Here is a 24392-nt window from a genome sequence, read left to right as displayed (position 1 = left end):
CATCCATCCACTAATGACATGCCATTTAGCCTCAGTGCCGGGTTCGGGGCACTCCTGCAATTAAGGAGCCATTTGGCTGTTTTTTTATGTATACGCATTTTTTTATTAAACGAGATTACACTATTGCGGTATCATTTTCGTTTTTACATATCTGTATGGGAGCTCTCTGGTATTAAGAGTCTGAGGTGTATAGATTGATCCATTCAGCAGGTGTATCCTGCCTAAAGCTCATCTGACCTCTTTTTTGATCAAAAAGGGTCAACATCATTTGGTAAGCTGCCATCCATTTTTTGATCACTTTGGATGTGTAACTACGGCTGGTGACCTCTACACTTAATAATTGGATTTGCACATACAGGATGAACAGATTGAAGTTTGATGGACTTTAATTTTGCTTGAAGCACTGAATTCACCTGTTTTTGTTTTGCACAGCAGTTTATTGCATTTATGGTCGTTTTGTTTTCATGTGTTCACTATTTGATTAATGATCATATGTTGCATTATTACGGTAATTGTGCACCGCAGATTTTTATCATTTATTTCACTGCATAGGGATAGGGATAACATAATTTCTATATATATATTATTCACGTATTATCCACACAGGTGTTAAAAGTACTTTAACAACGTTTTTTGGGGGATTAAATTTATGTCAAGATACAGCACTAATAAGACATCCCCCGATAATAAGCCCTAGGGTCTTTTTTGTGGCCAAAATTAATATAAGACCCAGTCATATTTTTGAGGAAACATGGTGGGAGGTCAGATTATTCAGGGGGCTTTTCAAGGGGCTGTCAGGGACCACAGTCATTCTGCAGGGGACTGTCAGGGGCCACAAACACTCTGTAAGAGATTGGGACTGCAGCCATTCTGCAAGAGACTGTCCGGGACCATAGACATACAGCAATAAATGAAATTTAATCCAGATCTGGACATAGTAGGCTAGATTAGCCAGGTGGTATCTCCACCCTCCCCTCCTTTTTTTTTAGTCCATACTTATCTGGTTGTGTGTCCAGCACAGTTAAAATACTCACCCATCAAGTGGATCCAGCATTGTTCTGCTAAAATCCTATTCTATTTTACCCCCACTGGGTCTCGTGCCACCATCTTCCTGCGTGACATCATAGGGTAACTGCCAGCTAGTCTGGGTTTAGCCAGCACCTCTCCTGATTATGAGCCTAACCCCTCTTCCTTTCTCAATGAAGGACTATGCCTATCTAAGGAGGCACAGTGGGCAAAGTGCACCTAGGAGAACAACATGTGGAGGGGGGGGGGGGGCGGGGCAGAGCTTTTTTAATAAAAAAAAGTCCATTTGCACAGAAAAAGGAAGGAAGGGTGGCGAGGAAGCAAAATCAAACTGAGGGTAAAGATCCCCTTTAACCACGTCCCTACTCGCACACGTCCACGGGAGGGATTTCCCATCCTGGGAGGACATCATATGACATTCTGGGCTTCCTGGCTGCGTTACTCGGGAGTCTGTGTGCGTGCCCAGCGGCCACAATTGGCAGTAATAGAGCCAGGGACGTGGATCTGTGTGTGTAAACACACAGATCACGTCCGGTCAGGTGAGAGGAGACCAATGGTGTGTTCCCAGTACAGAGAAACACCAATTGGTCTCCTCCCCTTGTGAGTCCCCTCCCTCTACAGTTAGAATCACTCCCTAGGCCACACATTTAACCCCTTGATCACCCCCTAGTGTTAACCCCTTCCCTGCCAGTGAAATTTACACAGTAATCATTGTATTTTTATATCATTGATCGCTGTATAAATGTGAATGCTTCCTAAATAGTGTCAAAAGTGTCCGATATGTCTGCCGCAAAGTCACAGTCACGATAAAAATCGCAGATGGCCACCATTACTAGTAAAAAATAAAAAAATATGCCCTAAATGTATCCCCTATTTTGTAGACGCTATAACTTTTGCGCAAACCAATCAATATACACTTATTGTGATTTTTTTCCCCCAAAATTTGTAGAAAAACACATATCCGCCTAAACTGAGGAAAATATATATATATTTTTTTTTAATTGGGATATTTATTATAGCAAAAAGTTTGTTTTTTTTTTTGTTTTGTTTTTCAAACGCATCACTTTTCTTTTCACTTGGGTACAGTGTTGCATGCCCGCGCAATTGTAATTCAAAGTGCGACAGCGCTGAAAACTAAAAATTGGCCTGGGCAGGAATGGGGTAAAAATGCCCTGTATTGAAGTGGTTAATATACATAAATCATAATTATCTAGTATCATTAATTTATCTTCATGACTGGACTTAGACCTGATACTAGCAGTCTGTAGATGATTTACCTCTGAAACAAAACAAACAGAAATCACATGATAAGCCGGCATTTGACTTACTGTAGGCCACCAGTCTTATCTAACCACATGCAGGAACACAGTGACCTTATAAACTGACATTATGTCTCTGTAAAACCGAGGAGTCTCTCAAACACCAGAGGCTAAGAAAAATATTACTGTAGAATGTTAGTTCCCCACACAGAAATCACACTTCCTTCCCACAAGTCAGTTTTGAAGTGATGAAAACTGATCATAAAAGGAGCACTAACTAATGATAACATTGGTCTTCAAACTTTGTCCTTACTTTTAATTAATTTGAACATGTTTCTTTTCCAACAGTTGTAGAACAGAAATTCTAAAGCAACATATTATAAATATAAAAAACACAGCAGTCTATTTATTTGAATGGTCTGCTGTAACTACAGAAAATACGGGGGGAAGCTCTGTGCACTTTTTCCAAAATCTCAGCCGCAGGAAAACCGCATAGTGCAGATTAATTTTCAAAAAAGAAAAAGATTTCTGATAAACTCACAGTAAATGTTGGAAAAGTCACCAGGATTTAGTAATTCAATACCAATTTTATAAATGTAATATCAAGACAGAAGTCTGCAAGAGTGAATGACTAAGGGCTTGTTCACACCAGCCTGCATGCACAAACACATGAGCATCGACGATGTCCTCCTCCTATGGAGGGGATCTGAGGCTGAGTTGTCTTGCTTCATGTCCTTTTTGAATAGGAATGATAGAGGTATAGTACTTAAATATGAAGCCAGACAGATAAGTATTAATTTTTTGGATTTGGTCATTTCAATAGATAAAGATCATTTTGTCACATCGACTTATTTCAAAAGCTCTGATCGAAACTCCTTCATCCCGAGTGACAGTTGCCATCATAAGACCTGGCTAGGTGCAGTCCCTAAGGGGCAGTTCCTTAGATTGAAGCGCAACTGTACCAATCATGATACCTTTCTTGAACAAGCTGGAGTATTGACCCAACGTTTTATAGAAAAGGGATACCCTCCCGAGTCTCTACATGAAACTCTGGAAATGGTCATTAACACCGACCGAGAAGAGCTACTTAGGGTCAAACCCAAAAAGAACACCTCGGGTGATTTCAAGACCCCTTTTGTGACTGACTACTCTTGTCAGCATGCTAATGTGAGGCAGATAGTAGCTAAACACTGGCATGTTCTGAAAAGCGACAAATTTTTGAGTAAAATTTTACCAGACAAACCACAGGTGGTCTTCCGGGGGACACAACCACTTAGAAATAAACTAGCACCTAATGTCCTTGATCCACCCGAGATTCAGTCTATGTTTTTATCAGGTCTGGTGGGTTTTTTCAAATGTGGCAGATGCAATACGTGTGTAGTGAACAAAAACACCCCTAAGAGGACCACAAGTTTTTGCTCTAGCCGTACGTCCACTAGCTACCCCATCGACACATTCATCACGTGCTCAACGATGGGGGTCATTTATCTTCTCCAATGCCCATGCGGGCTTCAGTATGTGGGGAGGACCAAGCGGGCCTTACATATACGTTTGAATGAGCATCTGACGAATATTTTGAGTGGCTTTCCGAATCATTCGGTCTCAAAACATTACCTGTTGGTACACAATAAAAACCCTGCAGGTACTACATTCATAGGGATTGATAAATTCCGGGCCCACTGGAGAGGTAATGATCTGGTCAGGAGTATCTCTAGGTCAGAAATGATGTGGATACATACGTTGAGGAGTTATGAACCTCATGGACTCAACATTGAAGTTGATGTCAACTGTTTCATAGAAAACTCTTGAATCAGCTTTGCCCCTTTTTATACATATATTTTTGTTTTTAACCTTTTTATATATATAAAAATTATTTTCATAATATTTTTCACACAATTTAACACCTCATATCTCTTTCCGCCGATTACCGTTAACACACTACTGTGACGGTATCGGTATGATATCCCCGTCAACGTTCCCTTCTTCCCATAACGAAAATCACCCCAATATTCCACGAGGAGGGATATCCCTGGAATCGCCCAGAAAGCCACACATGAGACCAGCTTACTGCTTGAACAACACAGACTTTAATGTTATAACACACACAGCTTATATGTCATTTCCAAAACTGTTACAATGACAAATCTCCGCCCCCCTCACACTGGGGCTTCCATACAGATTATAGGTAGACACGACGGGGCCGATGCTGAAACACATTTTCTTTAGACAATGACATCAATGACGCTGAGCACTAGCTGTACTGAATACATCAACCAGACCGCTCGACCCCGCATATAGAGAGATAATTACCACAATGAAGCAATCAGAATAATTAACACAAGCCACTTAAACCCAGCTCTCCTTCACACAACACAATAGATCAATTAACCTTTAGAAATAGTGAGGGGACATTAGCACATCAATAACCTGGCTAGTAGGGAGCAGTAAACTGAGACATATAGGCAAATGCATCACAATGGCCCCCCTTTTGCTCCCTGCTCCGGCAAACCCGGTTGGACCTTCCCTGGTCCAGTAGGGTTGACGGGTTCAGAGCTATTAGTCAGAGGTTAACTCCGTTTGGCATGACTGACCTCCCTTGGCAACTGCTTCAGACTCAGGTATGTCACCGGGTCGTCAGATCACACGCCGGTCAGTCCCCAAGTCTTTGTGCGATCTGCAAAGTCACCAGAAGTCAGTGTGAAGACAGCGAATGGGTCTGTGCGCCGCCGTCTAGGTGTCCCGCTATGGGAGGGGGCAGGTTATGGCTCTGAAGTGACAATCCCAGGAGATTCATAAAAAGAAAAAGTTATATTTGTTGTAGCACTGGTGCTCAGAGTCCGGGGGGGGGGGGGAGAGAGGGGACTCAGAGCCCCATAAGGTCAGCCACCCCCTGCTCCCTCCGCAGCCGCCGGTTCTCCTCTTGGAGCTTCTCCAGCTCCATCTCCAATTCATGGAGCCTGGGGTGGTCAGCCTGCTGTGACCTCAGGTGGTTGTTCTCCTCCTCCATGCGGCTTATGCACTCCTCCAGCTCTATGTACTCACGGATCAGCTCCTGCTTGCTCATGTCCTGCAGGCTCTCCACGTGGTCCTTCATCATCAGGAACTGGGTGGTGGTGTAAGGGGCCACCGGTGGGCCCTTGGCGAACATCTCGGCACGCATCTGGGACGCCCGCTGCGACTCCCTCTCCTCCAGTCGCTTCTTCTCCTCCCAGGTCAGCTTGTTATACGGCTTCCAGGACCTCTTCTTCTTGAAGGGTGGCCGGCGGTGCCTCTTTCTGCCCAGCTCCCTCCAGGGCCCCTCCGGCTCAGGGCTGTCGCCCATGACCAGCTGACAATGGTGTTCCCTGTTGTCCGTAATAACAGATTGTACCATGAGGGCTTCGTAAGGGGTGCCCAATGGTTCTTCCTGACCCAGCTCCTTTGGATCCCAAGCCGAGTCTACACAATGGGCTGCTGCTGGTGGGCGGTACCCAGGTTGAGACCAATTTGACCTGGTGTTGTCATTCATGGGGCAATTCTGCTTGAAGTGACCCAGCTGTTTGCACCGGAAGCAGCGTTGTTCGTTGCCCTCCTGGCGATGATAGCGAGGGCTAGATGTCACCGGTCTGTTAGGAGGTTGGTATCTAGCGGTTGGTGGGTGTGAGGGCACCGTTTGTGGTGGAGGTTGTTCCTGTGGTGTGACCTGGTTCGTCTTGCGAGTATCTGCATATTCATCCGCCAACTTCGCGGCCTCTGGTAGAGTCATGGGCCTGCGATCTCTCACCCAATCCTTGACGTCCGTCTGGATGTGATTGTAAAATTGCTCCAGGAGCATTAGTTGCAAAATGTCCTCTGCGGTGGTGGCCTGGCTGCTGTTAGCCCAGTTAGAGGCCGACCGGGACAATTGGCATGCCCATTCCGCATAAGAGTCTTTCGTGGTTTTGCGTGAGTCCCTGAACTTCTGTCGGTGGGACTCTGGGGTTACTGCATAACGAGCCAGGAGCACTTCTTTAACCCGGGCGTAGCTATGGATATCCTGATCTGGCACGGTCCGGAAAGCATCAGAAGCTTTGCCTGACAGTTTGCCTGACAATATTGAAACCCAGTCTCCTCTAGCTATTCGGTGCAGGTTACATTGTCGCTCAAAATCCGCCAGGAAGTTATCAATCTCACAGTCCTTTTCATCAAAAGCTTTAAAAGCGCTAAACGGAATCTTCCTTGCGTCTGCTGTGCTGTACTCACTGTTCGTAGAAGGTGCGGCTGCTTGTTGGACTGCTGCCAGTTTTAACTGTAGCTCTGCGTCCCTTATTTGTTTATCCTTCTGTAGCTCTGCGTCTCTTATTTCTTTAGCCTTCTGTAGCTCTGTGTCTCTTATTTGTTTATCCTTCTGTAGTTCTGCGTCCCTTATTTGTTTATCCTCCTGTATCACTGGTGTCTCCATCTCTTGTACTGCTGGCGTTGCTGCAATCCCGTCCTCCTGGTCTAGCTCCATTGATTCTGCTATGATGACCCGCTTGGTTTTGTTGCTAGCAATCCTTCCACGAACTTCCAGTAGTTCTTCCAGTGTCTGCTTGGAATCCGGGTGTGAAGGGGAATAGAAGGGAAAAATCCCACTGCTACCAACCAATTGTGACGGTATCGGTATGATATCCCCGTCAACGTTCCCTTCTTCCCATAACGAAAATCACCCCAATATTCCACGAAGAGGGATATCCCTGGAATCGCCCAGAAAGCCACACATGAGACCAGCTTACTGCTTGAACAACACAGACTTTAATGTTATAACACACACAGCTTATATGTCATTTCCAAAACTGTTACAATGATAAATCTCCGCCCCCCTCACACTGGGGCTTCCATACAGATTATAGGTAGACACGACGGGGCCGATGCTGAAACACATTTTCTTTAGACAATGACATCAATGACGCTGAGCACTAGCTGTACTGAATACATCAACCAGACCGCTCGACCCCACATATAGAGAGATAATTACCACAATGAAGCAATCAGAATAATTAACACAAGCCACTTAAACCCAGCTCTCCTTCACACAACACAATAGATCAATTAACCTTTAGAAATAGTGAGGGGACATTAGCACATCAATAACCTGGCTAGTAGGGAGCAGTAAACTGAGACATATAGGCAAATGTATCACAACTACTATGCAATATTGATCCCTAGAGGGTCGCCTAGTTCCGGTAAGGGTCAGTGTGTTCTCTCTGGTGGTGGTGCTCCTTCTTCCCTTCACAGTGTCTGTCAATATTAGTCACTGGGAGTTAGCCAGAGTGTCTGTTTACCATACGTTTTTGCACTATTGTTTTCTTTGTTTTTCTTTTTTACTGGGTCGAGTCCTTTGAAGTTGGAGTTTCTGCACCAATCTAGATTGGATCTTTTATTGGTTACATCGTGGATGGCTTATTTTGATCCTTGGGATCTATACTTCTGGTAAGGGTCAGCTTGAATGTGTTTACCCGGATCCAGATCCAGCATTATCCACAAGAATTGATCCAGCATTATCCACAGAATTGAACTCATTTATTCTTTTTGGATTAATACACATTTGTTTCACCCTTGTTACATGTGTACACATATTGGGACTTTGTATTCAGTTGACCTTGTGGTCATCATTAAGAGGTGTCTCTAGCACAACTTTTTTATTTTTGTTTTTCATATGGTCACCCATATATTCCTTTTTTTAGCGCAACTCCCATTCATTATTATCCGTTTTTATGTTGTATAACATTTTTGAGTTTGCTGCTGTTCTAGAACCTGTCTTTTTTGGTATGCGCATTTTTTCACTTTCTATAAACACATGAGCGCTAGTTGACATTAAGTAGGGACATTGCAATGCTTTCTTAAAATGAAATGTCACAAAATAGCACTTTATTCAACTCTATGCACTGCATCATGTTACCTATTCCCTCAATACACACCACCGCACATGTATGGTGTGAATAGCGCATATAGAAAACAAATATTTCTATGTCAAGCCTGCATTAATCTTTGAAGTGCAACGGACAAGGTGTGAACAAGTCCTAAGCTTTGATAACCCTTCCAGTCTTCTGAATCTAACCCCCCATCCCTCATAAAATCAGTGACAGCAACAATTATACAACTGTTTTTTTTTTTTTTCTCAAACCTACCCAGCACCTCTAGGAATGTTCTACCAGCAGTGACCATGGAGCAATGTCATCCCCAATTAAAGCAGAAGTCCGGGCAATTTTTTTCCCCATGTCCTTGTTGCTGATCTCCTACCTTCACCAACTTTGCCATCCATGTTTTTCTGAGCTTTGTAGCTCCTCTGCAATAGGCTGCTTAACTTGCTGAAAAAACATTATTGGCTGCTGACATCCTGTTTGTAAGACCACTGGCTTCTATCCCTCTCCTGAGCTCAGCCAGCCGGCTGACACTCCCCCTTGTAGTCCTCTGAAAGAGCAGGGAGGAAGCAGACATGTTGTGGGCTGAAGGGGTCTCATAGCCCCCGCTCCGTGCCCCATGGAGGAGGTGTCGTCGTCCTCCTCTCTCCTCCTCCTCCTCCTCTGCTCCCGGCCTGTCTCCGCCTCTCCACAATGCACCCCCGCGCCTGCTATCTTCATGCAGAGTGGGGATTATAATCAGTAATTACTTGTATGACACAGCGGGATCTCCCACTGTGTCAGGTATTGTTATATGAGAACACTGATAGCTGATTTCCCCCTCCCTCTGTCATAGGAACAGTGCCCTGTCAATCATAACGGTGGGGGGCAGGGCATCAGCGATCGGTGTTCTCACATACAATACCTGAAATAGCAGGAGATCCCTTCTGTGTCATACAAGTCATTCTGATAATCCCTGCTTTGCACTGGTGGTCCCTGGCATGGTGGTCCCTGACATGGTGGTGCCTGACATTTGGCACTGGTGGTCCCTGAGCAGTAAACAGACACAAATCCGTTTACACCTGCCGGTCCATAGGAATGCATGGACATTCAGATCAGGTCCACCTGAAAATCTGACAGTGTGAAAGGGCTCTATCGCAATCTGATGGTCACAGCCTCCGATATTTGTCTACATCCAGTAGACCTGGCCGTGCAATCACATTACAGCCCCATAAACTTATATGGGGCTGTGTGTTTAGCCCGAAGACGAAGAGAGACAACCTCATAGAAGCCTATGGGGCTGTAATGTGCAAGCACAGCCAGTTTGTGACAAACCCCAGAGGCCATAGGTTTGGATTGAGGTAAGTATGCATCAGTGAAAAGGGGAGGCTTGAGTTAGCTTAGGTCAGGGGCAAAAAGGACACATGGATTTACAAGCCTCACAGAGCCAGGGCAGTAACTCTACACAAGAGATATTACAGGTAAATACATTATATGCATTTGTAATCTTATGGTAAGATTGTTTTTGAAATAACTTGTTTGGTGACAGGGTTGTTTTTTAGAGACAACCAAGGGCCTTAGCATAGGCTCAGACTAAAGGCAACTTTGGCTGAAGCTTCAAATGCAGATATGCAACATCAAGGAACGCTTGCCAAAACACAGAATTCAACAAGTAGTATAAAGTGAAATGCCCATTTATCTAACTGAATGGTGGTTTTAGACCAATATACGCAAACTCATAATACAAAAACAAATGCTGCATTTTTTCTAGCACTAAAAAAAGTCTCAAACAAATATTCAGACTTCGTAAGCTTATCACAACAAATTACACATTGCTGTATATGATTTATTGCAATCAAATAACACAATTTCTGTATGAAATATCAAAGGTACTGCTAACGCACACAATGCTTCACAAATGCGTGACAGATCACAAGATGCTACTGCATGTTACTTGTGTAGTTCGCTCCATCGGTTTGAATAATTGCTACTTCTAGCACTTATCACTAGGTTTGCATCTGCATATTGCCAAGCAAGTTCCAATATCTAAAGAAATACTTTTCTCAAAATCTCAAAATGGGTCACTGCTAGTAAGCACTTCAAGTGATTGAAAAGTCACCGAGGACAATGAATTGAATCCCATCTATTATACCAAGCTAAACAGTGCAGTGTGTGTGTGTTTTAAATTATGAAGCTAAATACCTTATTTCACTGCTGTTACCTCCCGCTGCTCATCTTTCCCGATCGAAGGACTACAGCGAGAGGGGCAGAGATTCTCCTCTGACGTCAGCTGGGAGGTCACGTGACTGCACAGTGGCATGTAAAATAAGGTAATTTGCTTTATCATTTTAAAAAAAACAGACACTGTACAATATAACTTGCTATAACAGAGGGGATAGCAGTGATTATGCTTAGTGACTTTACAGCCACATTGAAAAGCAGCAGGAGGGGAAGGGTGGGGAGGAGATTGGCTCTCACAGCACAGACTATTGAGCTGACAGGCAGGGAGAGACTGGCCACACATTGGGAAGGCAGAGGCACATAAACTGACCAAGGTATGATGGATAAGCAGACATGGTTGCTGTGGTCAGCACATCTAGGAGGACACAGGAACAGGCAGGATAAACCAGGTATTTTATAGTATAGAATGGGACAAATGACACTGCAGAATCACTATGCAGTTGATCATGCTTTGAAGGAACAGCATTTTTTTTTTTTAGGGTTACAACTGCTTAAATCACTTTCCCTGTAGGTCCTAACTCCCATAAGCGGGATTCAGATAGTGTTCCCTCCTATGTTTCAATTTTATTTTTTTCCCTCAGTTCCTTTCTGAGACCACCTTGGCTTTTGTCACAGATGGCATAACCTCGGTCACGTAGGACATCTTAATTCACCATGGTGGAATAGAAATCATGGGGCGTCTTCCCGGCACTCATTAGAATTGGCTTGGTAACCTACACCTGCATTTATTAATACAGAACAAATCCAGTTAAATGTGACAAACTGCTACTAGATATACCATCACCTGGATAAATTAAGACCATTTAGCTACAGTACACCCATCCTCATATATACAAAGGGATCATAGTGCAACACAAAAGTTAATTCGTAGTACAGGCTGAAACTTGTGAATTTACTGTCAATTATAACCATGGATCTAGGAAGCCCTTGGTGCTAGCTGATTTATGTTTTACCAGCACTTATACCATACTTGCCAACTGTCCCGTTTTTAACGGGACAGTCCCGTCAAATAGGACCTAGTCCCGGCTAATTTAGCCTGCCGGGACTTGTCCCGGCTAGTGCAGAGCTGAGCGCACATCACATTTGTTCCCCGCCGCCTGGGGTGGGATTACATTACTGCACGTTCTTGCAACGGCGGACTAAGCACACTGGGGGGGGGGGTGTCAGGCCAACGCACCCCCTCCGCGACTAAAGCATGGGCGGTGAAAGCATGGCAGCGCCACGCCGCCAGCGCAGCGGCATACTAGTTAAGGTAACACTGTCAGCCTGGCTATTGGGGAGGGGGGGGTGTGGGGTGCGTGCGTGCGAGCAAGCCGCACCCGAGTGATACCCGGGACCCGGGCCGGCCGCAATGATCCCCTTCGTGGAAGCGCAGCGCCGCGGCTCTGAAACTATCGGCTGTGTGACTGTCTGAGTCTGACAGTCACACAGCCCAGCAGCGTGAAGCTACGGCCGCCTCTCCCTCCTCCTCCGTACAACTTACAAGTGCTCTGTGTGACATGCGGCGCGCTGATCATTACATCAGCATTACGGGACTGAAGGCAAGGGGGGTGTCTGTCTGCACTATAGTAAAGGGGGGGTGTTCTGTATATGAGGGGGGTTTCTGTATTGTGGGGGGGTGTTCTGTATAGGGGTGTTCTGTATGTGGGGGGGAGGGGGGTGTTCTGTATTGTGTGTGGGGGGGGGGGTGTTCTGTATGTGGGGGGGGGGGGTGTTCTGTATGGGGGGGTTCTGTATTGTGTGTGGGGGGGGGGTGTTCTGTATGTGGGGGGGTGTTCTGTATATGAGGGGGGGTTCTGTATTGTGGGGGGGGGTGTTCTGTATATGAGGGGGGTTCTGTATTGTGGGGGGGTTCTGTATGTGGGGGGGGGTGTTCTGTATATGAGGGAGGGTTCTGTATTGTGGGGGGGGGTGTTCTGTATATGAGGGGGGTTCTGTATTGTGGGGGGTGTTCTGTATTGTGGGGGGGTGTTCTGTATGTGGGGGGTGTTCTGTATTGAGGGGGGTGTTCTGTATATGAGGGGGGGTTCTGTATTGTAGGGTAGGGGAGTGGTATCTGTATAGGAGGGTGTTCTGTATTGTAGGGGGGTCTGAACTGTAGGGGGGTTCTGTATTAGGGGGGGGAGTTCTGTATTGTTGGGTCTGTATTGTAGGGGGGTGTTCTGTATTGTAGGGGGTCTGCACTGTAGGGGGGTTCTGTATTGTAGGGGGTGGTATCTGTATAGGGGGGTTCTGTATATGGGGGGGTTCTGTATTGTTGTTGGGTCTGTATTGTAGGGGGGTCTGTATTGTAGGGAGGGGTCTGCACTGTCCAGAGGTGCAGTCTAGTGTAAAGGGGTCCAGAAGTGCAGTGTAATGTAAAGGGGCCAGTGATACAGGGTGCTGTGTAATGTAAAGGGGTCCAGAGGTGCAGGGTGCTGTGTAATGTAAAAGGGGCCAGAGGTGCAGGGTGCTGTGTAATGTAAAGGGGTCTAGTGATGCAGGGTGCTGTGTAATGTAAAGGGGCCCAGAGGTGCAGGGTGCTGTGTAATGTAAAGGGATCAAGAGGTGCAGGGTGCTGTGTAATGTAAAGGGGTCCAGAGGTGCAGGGTGCTGTGTAATGTAAAGGGGGTCCAGAGGTGCAGGGTGCTGTGTAATGTAAAGGGGCCCAGAGGTGCAGGGTGCTGTGTAATGTAAAGGGGGTCCAGGGTGCTGTGTAATGTAAAGGGACCCAGAGGTGCAGGGTGCTGTGTAATGTAAAGGGGGTCCAGAGGTGCAGGGTGCTGTGTAATGTAAAGGGGTCCAGAGGTGCAGGGTGCTGTGTAATGTAAAGGGGCCCAGAGGTGCAGTGTTCTGTGTAATGTAAAGGGGCCCATAGGTGCAGTGTTCTGTGTAATGTAAAGGGGTCCAGAGGTGCAGGGTGCTGTGTAATGTAAAGGGGTCCAGAGGTGCAGGGTGCTGTGTAATGTAAAGGGGCCCAGAGGTGCAGTGTTCTGTGTAATGTAAAGGGGGTCCAGAGGTGCAGGGTGCTGTGTAATGTAAAGGGGCCCAGAGGTGCAGTGTTCTGTGTAATGTAAAGGGGGTAAAGGGTGCTGTGTAATGTAAAGGGGCCCAGAGGTGCAGGGTGCTGTGTAATGTAAAGGGGCCCAGAGGTGCAGTGTTCTGTGTAATGTAAAGGGGGTGCAGGGTGCTGTGTAATGTAAAGGGGTCCAGTGATGCAGGGTGCTGTGTAATGTAAAGGGGTCCATAGGTGCAGGATGCTGTGTAATGTAAAGGGGGTCCAGAGGTGCAGGGTGCTGTGTAATGTAAAAGGGTCCAGAGGTGCAGGGTGCTGTGTAATGTAAAGGGGCCCGGAGGTGCAGGGTGCTGTGCAATGTAAAGGGGTCCAGAAGTGCAGGGTGCTGTGTAATGTAAAGGGGTCCAGAGGTGCAGGGTGCTGTGTAATGTAAAGGGGCCCAGAGGTGCAGTGTTCTGTGTAATGTAAAGGGGCCAGAGGTGCAGTGTTCTGTGTAATGTAAAGGGGTCCAGAGGTGCAGGGTGCTGTGTAATGTAAAGGGGTCCAGAGGTGCAGGGTGCTGTGTAATGTAAAGGGGCCCAGAGGTGCAGTGTTCTGTGTAATGTAAAGGGGGTCCAGAGGTGCAGGGTGCTGTGTAATGTAAAGGGGCCCAGAGGTGCAGTGTTCTGTGTAATGTAAAGGGGGTAAAGGGTGCTGTGTAATGTAAAGGGGCCCAGAGGTGCAGGGTGCTGTGTAATGTAAAGGGGCCCAGAGGTGCAGTGTTCTGTGTAATGTAAAGGGGGTGCAGGGTGCTGTGTAATGTAAAGGGGTCCAGTGATGCAGGGTGCTGTGTAATGTAAAGGGGTCCATAGGTGCAGGATGCTGTGTAATGTAAAGGGGGTCCAGAGGTGCAGGGTGCTGTGTAATGTAAAAGGGTCCAGAGGTGCAGGGTGCTGTGTAATGTAAAGGGGCCCGGAGGTGCAGGGTGCTGTGTAATGTAAAGGGGCCCAGAGGTGCAGGGTGCTGTGTAATGTAAAGGGGCCCAGAGGTGCAGGGTGCTGTGTAATGTAAAGGGGCCCGAAGGTGCAGGGTGCTGTGTAATGTAAAGGGGCCCGGAGGTGCAGGGTGCTGTGTAATGTAAAGGGGCCCGGAGGTGCAGGGTGCTGTGTAATGTAAAGGGGCCCGGAGGTGCAGGGTGCTGTGTAATGTAAAGGGGCCCAGAGGTGCAGGGTGCTGTGTAATGTAAAGGGGTCTAGTGATGCAGGGTTAGGCAAAGATTATGCGGAGTGGGTGGAGCTTCGGGGAAGTGAGTGTGGTAATTAATAGCTATGCTGCAAAGTGTCCCTGGAATTTTTTTTCAAATGTTGGCAACTATGTTATACCTGAATTATGTACATGTATTTCATACTTCTATCCCACTGGTATCAACGACTAAACTATAAGTAAAGATATTACAAAGCCTTTAATACATAATCCCCAGTTTCCCCTTACTTTCAGGCTAAGCCACAGCTTTCTGCAGAATTCAGCCTAGTTTCACAGATTGTTATACGTTTGCTAAATTACAGTTCACACTCACAGCTCACACTGCTCTGACATAGAAGTCAAATGACTTCCGATCTGACTTGACCCTACGACTTCATGTCCGACGTCCATGTGACTTGAATGGGATCCGACCATACCAGGTCCTTTGATTCTGGCATGAATCTTGAAAGAGGAACCTCATTTGGAGCGCCACTATTCATTTGAATAGGCCTCTCTTCGCTCCAAAAATGCGCTAAAGAAGCTCATGTACCAAATTTTGGCACTGAGCCTAGTGTGTTTTCATAGTCATTTTTTCCGTGTTTTATTGCTACCTTTGTTTGGGGTGCCATTAAGAAACACGTATTTTTGTTATGCCCAGATGTGAACGGGGCCTTGCGACGCTCTTATGTTAAATTTTTTTGTGCATTTTTGTGGCACCATTCATTTGAATGGGCCCCTCTCCACTCCAAAACAAACCAAAGAATGTAACAACTTTTGGCAATGTGCCAAATGCATTTTTTAACCTGCGCTTGTGGCTATTTTTGTGCGTTCTGTCATGCGACATTTCACCACGTTTGCGGTTGCTATTAAAGCGATAATAAACCCATTTTTTTAAACCTGCAAGCCAAATTTATAATGTGCTAGTATACATTGCATACTAGCACTTTATATGAAACTAGGGCCCCTTTCACACGGGCACCTCCGCTAAGCAGAATCTGTTTGCACAGCGGGGGATCTCTCCGCTGATCCCTGCTGAGCAGGCGGATGACAAACACAGTCCCGCTCTGCTCTATGGGTTAATCAGATAGAAATGGACTGCCTGTCCGTTTCTATCCACCGGACAAAAGGAAAATAGATCCAACATTTGTCTGTTTTTGGCAGACAGAATTGGATCGAATGGCGGCGTTTTTTAACTGACATGTCCGCTGACATCCACTGCACCATAGAGGACAATGCAGGGTCCGATCAGGTCCGTCTGAAAATACTGACAGGTGGCCCTGATTGGACAGCCCGTGTGAAAGGGGCCTTACCTTGAGGCTGGGTTCACACTGCTGTGCGGAGCGGCTCACAGCAGGGGTCCGGTGCATCCCTGTTTTACTGTTTAAGATCCAACTTCGGTCTGAATTTTGTGCTGAATTTGGACCTGAAACGGACTAGCAGACTCACAGCACTTCTGTGCATTTCACTTCACAGCTGCTCCGGAGATGTGTGAACCGGCTCCATTGACAGCCAGCCACAGTCTCCTGACATCCAATTCGCAATAGTGTGAACCCAGCCTAAAATGAAGCCCTCCAGCAAGACATTGTCACCGCTGACAGGGTTTCCATCTTCACCCAATCTTCTAGTCCTTTGACAGGAAGAGCCACGATGATGTCACTCCCGTGCATGCATGCGGGAGCCTCTGTAAACAGCACATGGCTCTGAGGGAACAGCACCGTATGCCATTCCTTCAAAGAACATGTGCCGATGATGTCACCAGCGGCTTCACTGTGCACGTTTAGGAGATATTTAATGTACCTATAGGTAAGCCTAAAGCTGGATAAACACTATACAACTTTTGTTGTTCAATTTCCCTTAGCGTGCTTTCACACTCACAGAGCCCCGGCGTTGGTGGTGAAACACCAATTTTGTTTTAGCGCCACTTTACCGCTGTTTTTGCGGCGCTTTTCGGCCACTAGCGGGGCGCTTTTAACCCCCGCTACCGGCCAAAAAAGGGTTAAAAGAGCACCGCAAAGCACAGCTACAGCACCACTTTGCCGACGGTTTGGCGGCGCTGCCCAATGATTTCAATTGGCAGGGGTGCTTTAGGAGCGGGGTAATGCTCTGCAAAGAAGCTGCTGGCAGGACTTTTTCTGATGCACTGCCAGCGCACATCCATACTAGACCGAAGGACCTGGTATGCTCATGAAGGGGGAACACATGGTGGTTTAAAAAAATAATAAAAATTGCTGTGGAGTTCCCCCTAATTGTTGGGGGATCAAAGTCGCGTCCCTGGTCATTGAAGTCATATTTCAAGTCGTAGGGCAAAGTCTGATCCACAGTCGCATGACTATCTTGTCAAAATCATGTGACTTTGGAGTAGCACAAGTGTGAAAGGGGCCTTAGGCCCCACTCACACTTGTGCGACTTGTAATGCAACTTTGGACATCAAATTTGCATGACAAGTTGTTTCCCAAGTTTTCCAATGATAACAATTCATATATTGTGCAGCAACTTCAAAGTAGTTCATGCACTACCTTGGTCCAACTTTCATGCAACTTGAGGGCCAAATACTTCAATGTTAACCCTCAGAAGTTGCATAGAAATTAGGGCTGTTACTGATCAAAAATGTTCTGTTCAATTAATCTTTTTTTTTTTTTTTTTAATCGATTAATCGACTAATTTCGATTAATTATAACGCACATACAGATCCAACTACTTTTAGCTGATCTCCTTCCAGGCTGATGCCCAGTGCAGCAACCAACAACTGGAAAAATGGATAGCAGGATACAAAAAACACACAAAGGCAGCGCTCGATGGAAATAGCATTAAAACTTTTATAGTCTTCAAGTAGGTAACAAAATAATTATTGCACTGGAGATTAAATCGATGTAGCTACATAAACTGTAAATGGTGCGAGTAATACCAAACGGTACCAAAAACGGTCATAAAAACATGTAGCTAAGTATGATACTGGCATAAAAATGTGTACAACGATACCACTGCTGAATCCAGATGAGGAGGGGTTAACATCAGTCCGTCGGCATGTAGATGTCCCATGAAGGGAACTATCACAACTCCCAGTGGATGGTTGTGGAATCCCAGGTTGATAGAGCGAAGTGTAACAGCCCTTGCGTGTGGCAGATAGTAAGGTCCCGCCGTCATGCAGATATGAAGGCACAGCAAAGGAGCCCTTCAGATGGACACGGCACGGTGTCACAGTGTCCGTGACGTTACTGGATCTCCGACGGAACTCCCTGAAGGCCCAGAAGCCGGCGGATTGGTGAGTACCAATTAAAATAATTTTAATTGATCAAAACGATTTTGATCGATCAAAAAAATTAAGGATTAATCGATTAATTAAAAGTTAATTTGCACAGCACTAATAAAAATCATACCTGAATGTTATACAACAGTAGTCTATTATCACCATTATCACCAAGCCAAAGTCGTATCCAAGTTGCACCCATCCAAAGTTGCATAGGTAAAAATCATACAAGGGAGTTTACTCCCACTTTAAGAGCCCTTTGACACTGGGGCCACCTGTGCGGTAAAGCGCCACTCATTTTAGCAGCACTTTATCACTGTTAGAGCCCTGGTTCACACTGGGCTGCGGGAGTGAAGCCGTGCGAGTTCAGCTGAACTCGCACGATTTCACTCCCGCCGGCAGTCCCGATTTCGGCCGCGATTTAAGAGACATCTGTGCAGGTTTCTGCACAGATGTCTATGTAAATCGCGGCCCGAAATCGCAAAAAGTAGTACAAGAACTACTTTTTGAAATCGGTGCAGCGCCGCAGATGCGGCGTCGCACCGATTAGGACGGCGCCATTGCCGACACTTGGAGGCATTTGAGATGCGATTTCACATGTGAAATCGCATCTCAAATCGAATGAAATCGCACCCAGTGTGAACCTGGGCTAAAGCGGAATTCCACCCAAAAGTGGAACTTCCTCTCATATGATTCCTCCCCCCCCCCAGTGCAACAATTGGCATCTTTCAGGGGGGGGGGGGGGGGGGGGCAGGTATCCATCCTTTCCCACTTCTGGGAGCCTCAGCCGTGGGTATTGACATCACGGCTGGGGCTCCCTCCTCCTCCCCCTGTCGCTGGGCCAGTAGAAGAGAGAAGAGGGCCTCGCACATGCACAGTAGAGTTCCCAGCGTGAAGGTGAAAGACTACACTGCCGGGTTCCCTCACAAGCAATGGCGTCAGCAGAATCCAACATCACTGGACTCCAGGACAGGTAAGTGTCCTATTATTAAAAACCAGCAGCTGAAGTATGTGTAGCTGCTGTGTTTTTTTTGGGCGAACCTCCGCCTTAAGTGCTTTTTGGCCTCTAGTCGGGCGCATTTAACACCCGCTAGCGACCCAAGGGTTTACAGGCATCCCAACCTGCAAAAACTCATTTCAGGGAGGTGATGGTGGGGTGGGTGGTATGTGGCAGTGGACGATGTCAGTTGTGATTTTTTTTTTTTTTTTTTTATAATATATTTTCTTACAATTTAGATTTTTTTTTTTTCACAATGCTTTTTGGGGGGAGGGGGTGGGCAGTGGGCAGTGAACAGTGTTGTTAGGGCCGGGGAGAATGGTGTCAGTTTTTTACGCTTCCCCCCCCCCTTTTTCTTTTTTTACATTTGTTTTAAAATATTTTTGGGGGGGCTTTGGTGAGATGTCAGGGGTCTAAACAAACCCATGACGTCTCCCCATCTGTTCATTCATAAACTGAGCAGAGTAAACACAGTGTACCCTGCTCAGTTATCACAGGAGCAATCCCGCTCACCGTGTCCAATTCCTGACAGTTCCCCCCACACCCGGCGGGAGAGGAGAGGAGGGGAGCAGGCTGCGGGGGACGAGGGGGAGGAGGACAAGAGGGGTGGAGGAGAATACGGGCCCGGTGGTGAACGGGGGGGGTGGAGAAGGACACGGAGGAGGAGCACACAGGAAGAAACAGCTGGGAATGCTCGGTAGAGTGGGGAACAGCTGTGATCACCGATCCCCAGTGCCTGTCAGCTAAAAATCTATACTAGTGAGATCGGTGTTCACAGCTGTTCCCCGCCACACTGTGCATTCCCGGGAGATCGCGAGGCACTTGCGGGTGCCGCCGCAGAAATACGGAAGACTTGAGATGTATAAGTTTAAAACGCCTGTGTTGCGGCTCTTCTGAAGCACTGGCCATTCATTTCAATGGGTAGGAGCATATTGGGAGCGCGCTTGTAGGACTTTTTCTCACAAGCGCACCACCCAGGTGTGAAAGCATTTGGGCGACATAGGAGGCAATTTTTAAGCACTAAAACGCCTGAAAACTGCCTCAGTGTGAAAGGATTCTTAGTAGGGCTGTGGAAATTTAAAGATTCATTCCTCGATTTATCGTTAATTTTTTTGATCAATCAAAATTCTTTTGATCGGTACTAGTGGTGCAACGGATCGTAAATGATCCGTGATCCGAGCGGGCCACCATATGCGGATCGGCACACCACGTAATCTGCAGAGCTCCGCTGCTGCCTCGGCCATAGGAAAGACCGCGTCTTTGGCCTAGCTTCCGGAGCGGCGGCCATCTTGGTCCACCCGGCAGCGGCCTAGGTGAGCCAAGAGTGGTGTGCTGACAACATCACCCGGCCTCAACTGCTCGTGTTCGGCCGGCTTCTCTGGTAGGACTAAGGCCCCATTCACACCTGAGCGTTTTGTCGCCTGAAGAGCGACGCTCCAAAACACTAGAGGGGAAAAAATACATTATTCTCTATGGAGATGGTTCACATCTCCACTCCAAAACGCCTGACGCCGAATGCCTGAAGCTCAAACAACTGCGAATTGGGCGGTTTGGGCGTTTTTGAGCGCTTTGTAATGGAAACGCTCGATTCAAGCATCTAGCGCGACAACGAGCGTTTCTACGGGCGTTTTGCCGCTTTAATCAATAGAACATTTCACCCAGGCAGAAGATAAAAAAAATCTACAAACATAGCAACAAGTGATGAAAAGATGATAATTTTTCCTATTGGCTAAAATAAAAAATGTCGAAGTACAAAAACGTCGGACGATGCTGTATGCAAACACGCAAATACGCATGAAGACGCGCGCCGGAAAAAACGACCAAAAACGCTACACTCAGGTGTGAATGCAGCCTAAGCAAGCACTGATCTTCCTATACAGTGGGGGAGATGTGGACCATATTACAGCGGGGGAGATGTCTGTGGATATTACAGCGGGGGAGATGTCTGTGGATATTACAGCGGGGGAAATGTCTGTGGATATTACAGTGGGGAGATGTCTGTGGATATTACAGCGGGGGAGATGTCTGTGGATATTACAGTGGGGAAATGTCTGTGGATATTACAGTGGGGAGATGTCTGTGGATATTACAGCGGGGGAGATGTCTGTGGATATTACAGTGGGGGAGATGTCTGTGGATATTACAGTGGGGGAGATGTCTGTGGATATTACAGTGGGGGAGATGTCTGTGGATATTACAGTGGGGGGATGTCTGTGGATATTACAGTGGGGAGATGTCTGTGGATATTACAGTGGGGAGATGTCTGTGGATATTACAGTGGGGAGATGTCTGTGGATATTACAGTGGGGGAGGTGTCTGTGGATATTACAGTGGGGGAGATGTCTGTGGATATTACAGTGGGGAGATGTCTGTGGATATTACAGTGGGGGAGATGTCTGTGGATATTACAGTGGGGGAGATGTCTGTGGATATTACAGTGGGGGGATGTCTGTGGATATTACAGTGGGGAGATGTCTGTGGATATTACAGTGGGGAGATGTCTGTGGATATTACAGTGGGGAGATGTCTGTGGATATTACAGTGGGGGAGGTGTCTGTGGATATTACAGTGGGGGAGATGTCTGTGGATATTACAGTGGGGGAGATGTCTGTGGATATTACAGTGGGGAGATGTCTGTGGATATTACAGTGGGGAGATGTCTGTGGATATTACAGTGGGGAGATGTCTGTGGATATTACAGTGGGGGTGATTGTGGATATTACAGTGGGGGAGATGTCTGTGGATATTACAGTGGGGGAGATGTCTTTGGATATTACAGTGGGGGTGATTATGGATATTACAGTGGGGGTGATTATGGATATTACAGTGGGGGAGATGTCTTTGGATATTACAGTGGGGGTGATTATGGATATTACAGTGGGGAGATGTCTGTGGATATTACAGTGGGGGAGATGTCTGTGGATATTACAGTGGGGAGATGTCTGTGGATATTACAGTGGGGGAGATGTCTGTGGATATTACAGTGGGGGAGATGTCTGTGGATATTACAGTGGGGGAGATGTCTGTGGATATTACAGTGGGGGAGATGTCTGTGGATATTACAGTGGGGGAGATGTCTGTGGATATTACAGTGGGGGAGATGTCTGTGGATATTACAGTAGGGACTATATATGGTGGTGATCCGAAAAATGTAATTAATCAAAATTAGTCGATTAATCCAGGCCTCGACAAAATCCGGAAGCCAGGTCGCAATTGCGACAAGAAATTGTGACCTGGCGCCCGCCGGTAATTGAGGCCGCGGCTTTGCGGCCTCAATTACCGGCCGTCGCGATCGCGTGGGGGTGCACGGAGGCACAGAATTCTGTGTCTCCATGCGCCCCCACCTCCACCGCCGAGCGATCACGGCGGGCCCGCAGCGACCGGTAATTTAGGCCGCGGCTTTGCAGCCTTGTGAAAACCCAAGCTGCCTTCTGTGACCTGGCGCCATCTGGTGGTGGCCGTTGGCGTTACAAGTAAAACAGCAGTTCTAATGTGTGTTCTTTTACTGTTTTCACTGCCATCTCCTTCCCTCTAATTAGAACCCCCAAACATTATGTATATTTTTTTTATTCTAACACCCTAGAGAATAAAATGGCGATCGTTGCAATACTTGCTGCCACACCGTATTTGCGCAGCGGTCTTCCAAGCGCACTTTTTTTGGGGAAAAAATACACTTTTTTTTTTTTATTAAAAAAAAAAGACAACAGTAAATGTATCTCAATTTTTTTTTTATATTGTGAAAGATATGGTTATGCCGAGTAAATTGATAACCAACATGTCACGCTTCAAAATTTTGTCCGCTCGTGGAATGCCGACAAACTTTTACCCTTTAAAATCTCCATAGGCGACGTTTAAAAAATTCTACAAGTTGCATGTTTTGAGTTACAGAGGAAGTCTAGAGCTAGAATTATTGCTCTCGCTCTAACAATCGCGATGATACCTCACATGTGTGGTTTGAATACCGTTTACATATGCGGGCGCTACTCACGTATGTGTTCGCTTCTGCACACAAGCTTGGCGTGACGGCGCATTTTCTGGCTCCTAACTTTTTTAGCTGGCTCCTAGATTTCAAGCAAATTTGTCAAACCCTGGATTAATCGTATCAAGTTTGGGCAGAGCCAAGCGTGTTTTGCGTTTTTTCGTGCAACCGCTACCCGTGTTTGAGGTACCATTAAGAAATAACGGCACTGCAAGTGTGTTTTGCGTTTTTCATACATTTGCGGAAATTGCGTGTTTCTGCCCGCGTTTTTTTGCTGTGCAGGGCAAATTCAAGGTAGCATGACAGAGCTGAAAGGAGTGTGAGGTAATGAGAGTGCTCCAGTATTAGGAGTATTACGGCAGTGCAGGCATTACTATGAGAGTATGAGGCTGAACTGTGCCTTCCCCTCTCCTGTATACAGAGCATTAGACATGGCTGATCAGCATCAGACACTGATCATATAACAAGCGTCCCATCTCTAACCCACTCTGCTCGTATGTGACTAAGTATCCAGGCAGAGGGGGGTGAGTGGAAGCCAATGACAGGAGGCACGTGTCATGTACAATATTCCCGCCCACTGCAGAGAAATGGTCTTTGCTCAGACGCTGCAGTGTTCCGTGTGCTGCAATGTATGACAGGAAGGGACGAGGCCCCATAGATAAATAAACGGAATCATGCATTGTACACACCGAGCAGGAGGCCGTCCATGTCAAAGATGATGTGAGTGACGGGCTGAAGGCTGCAGGCCATGCTGGATTCTCACTCTTCTACCAGGAAATGAATGGGCATCCCAGACACACCTCAAGGACGACCATAATGTAACCCTGGGATTTCAGGCGTACTGCCAGGGTCATACATCACCTGCAGCTTCACTGCTTCCTCCATTCTCCTCATCTCTCTATACCTGAGAATACAAATGATCATAGAGGAGAAGAAATCCCCCCGCTTAATTTAATCATTCTCTACCAGAGAATAGCACAGCCACAAAGACACTTCATTACACATTGTAATACACAAGCTGGGACATAAATAAAGCACTGAGAAAATAAGCTGTGGGCTTATACAGGAAAAGAAATGGTGGGAACATTACTCCAGAGACAACGCAGCAATAAATGAAAGTAGAACTAAAAGAAAAACATTTTTTTTCGTGTTAAGGCTCCTTTCACACTTGTGTAACTTGTCGTGTGACTATGGACATCAGAGTTACATGACATGTCGTTCCCTAAGTTTTCCAATGAAGCCCATTCATGTGCGACTTAAAGCGGAGTTCCGGCCACAATTTCACTTTTTAAATATAAATACCCCTGTAATACACAAGCTTAATGTATTCTAGTAAAGTTAGTCTGTAAACTAAGGTCCGTTTTGTTAGGTTGTTACAGCATTTAGACACTTTATAAAATAGAAATTGACTGGGGCCATGTTAAGTGTGGGCATCATGAAGCCAGACTGTATGACTTCCTGGATTTCAGCCTTGCAAATCTCGCAGTGTCAGATCAGGTTTCAGCACCTGTGCTGTCCAAGTCACATGATTCTTTGAGACTGGGGAGCGCACAGACTCCTGGAAAGTTACACCCACTACATTTCCAG

The 24392-nt window shown here is 46.5% G+C and overlaps 1 protein-coding gene across 1 annotated transcript in view; it reads right to left on the bottom strand.

Moving 5' to 3' along the window:
- Positions 1-23650, bottom strand: part of LOC120927461 (pseudouridine 5'-phosphatase) — a 372162-nt gene extending 348512 nt beyond the window's left edge. Inside the window, exon 1 of the mRNA XM_040338157.1 lies at positions 23495-23650. Coding sequence (XP_040194091.1) covers positions 23495-23555 — 61 coding nt within the window. The 5' untranslated portion in view covers positions 23556-23650. The remainder of the gene's footprint in view (positions 1-23494) is intronic.
- Between the last annotated feature and the right edge of the window lie 742 nt (positions 23651-24392).

Source organism: Rana temporaria, chromosome 2, assembly GCF_905171775.1.
Source record: "Rana temporaria chromosome 2, aRanTem1.1, whole genome shotgun sequence".
Taxonomy (NCBI): domain Eukaryota; kingdom Metazoa; phylum Chordata; class Amphibia; order Anura; family Ranidae; genus Rana; species Rana temporaria.
Note: the sequence above shows the minus strand (reverse complement) of the source record. Positions and strands in the feature narration are given on the sequence as shown.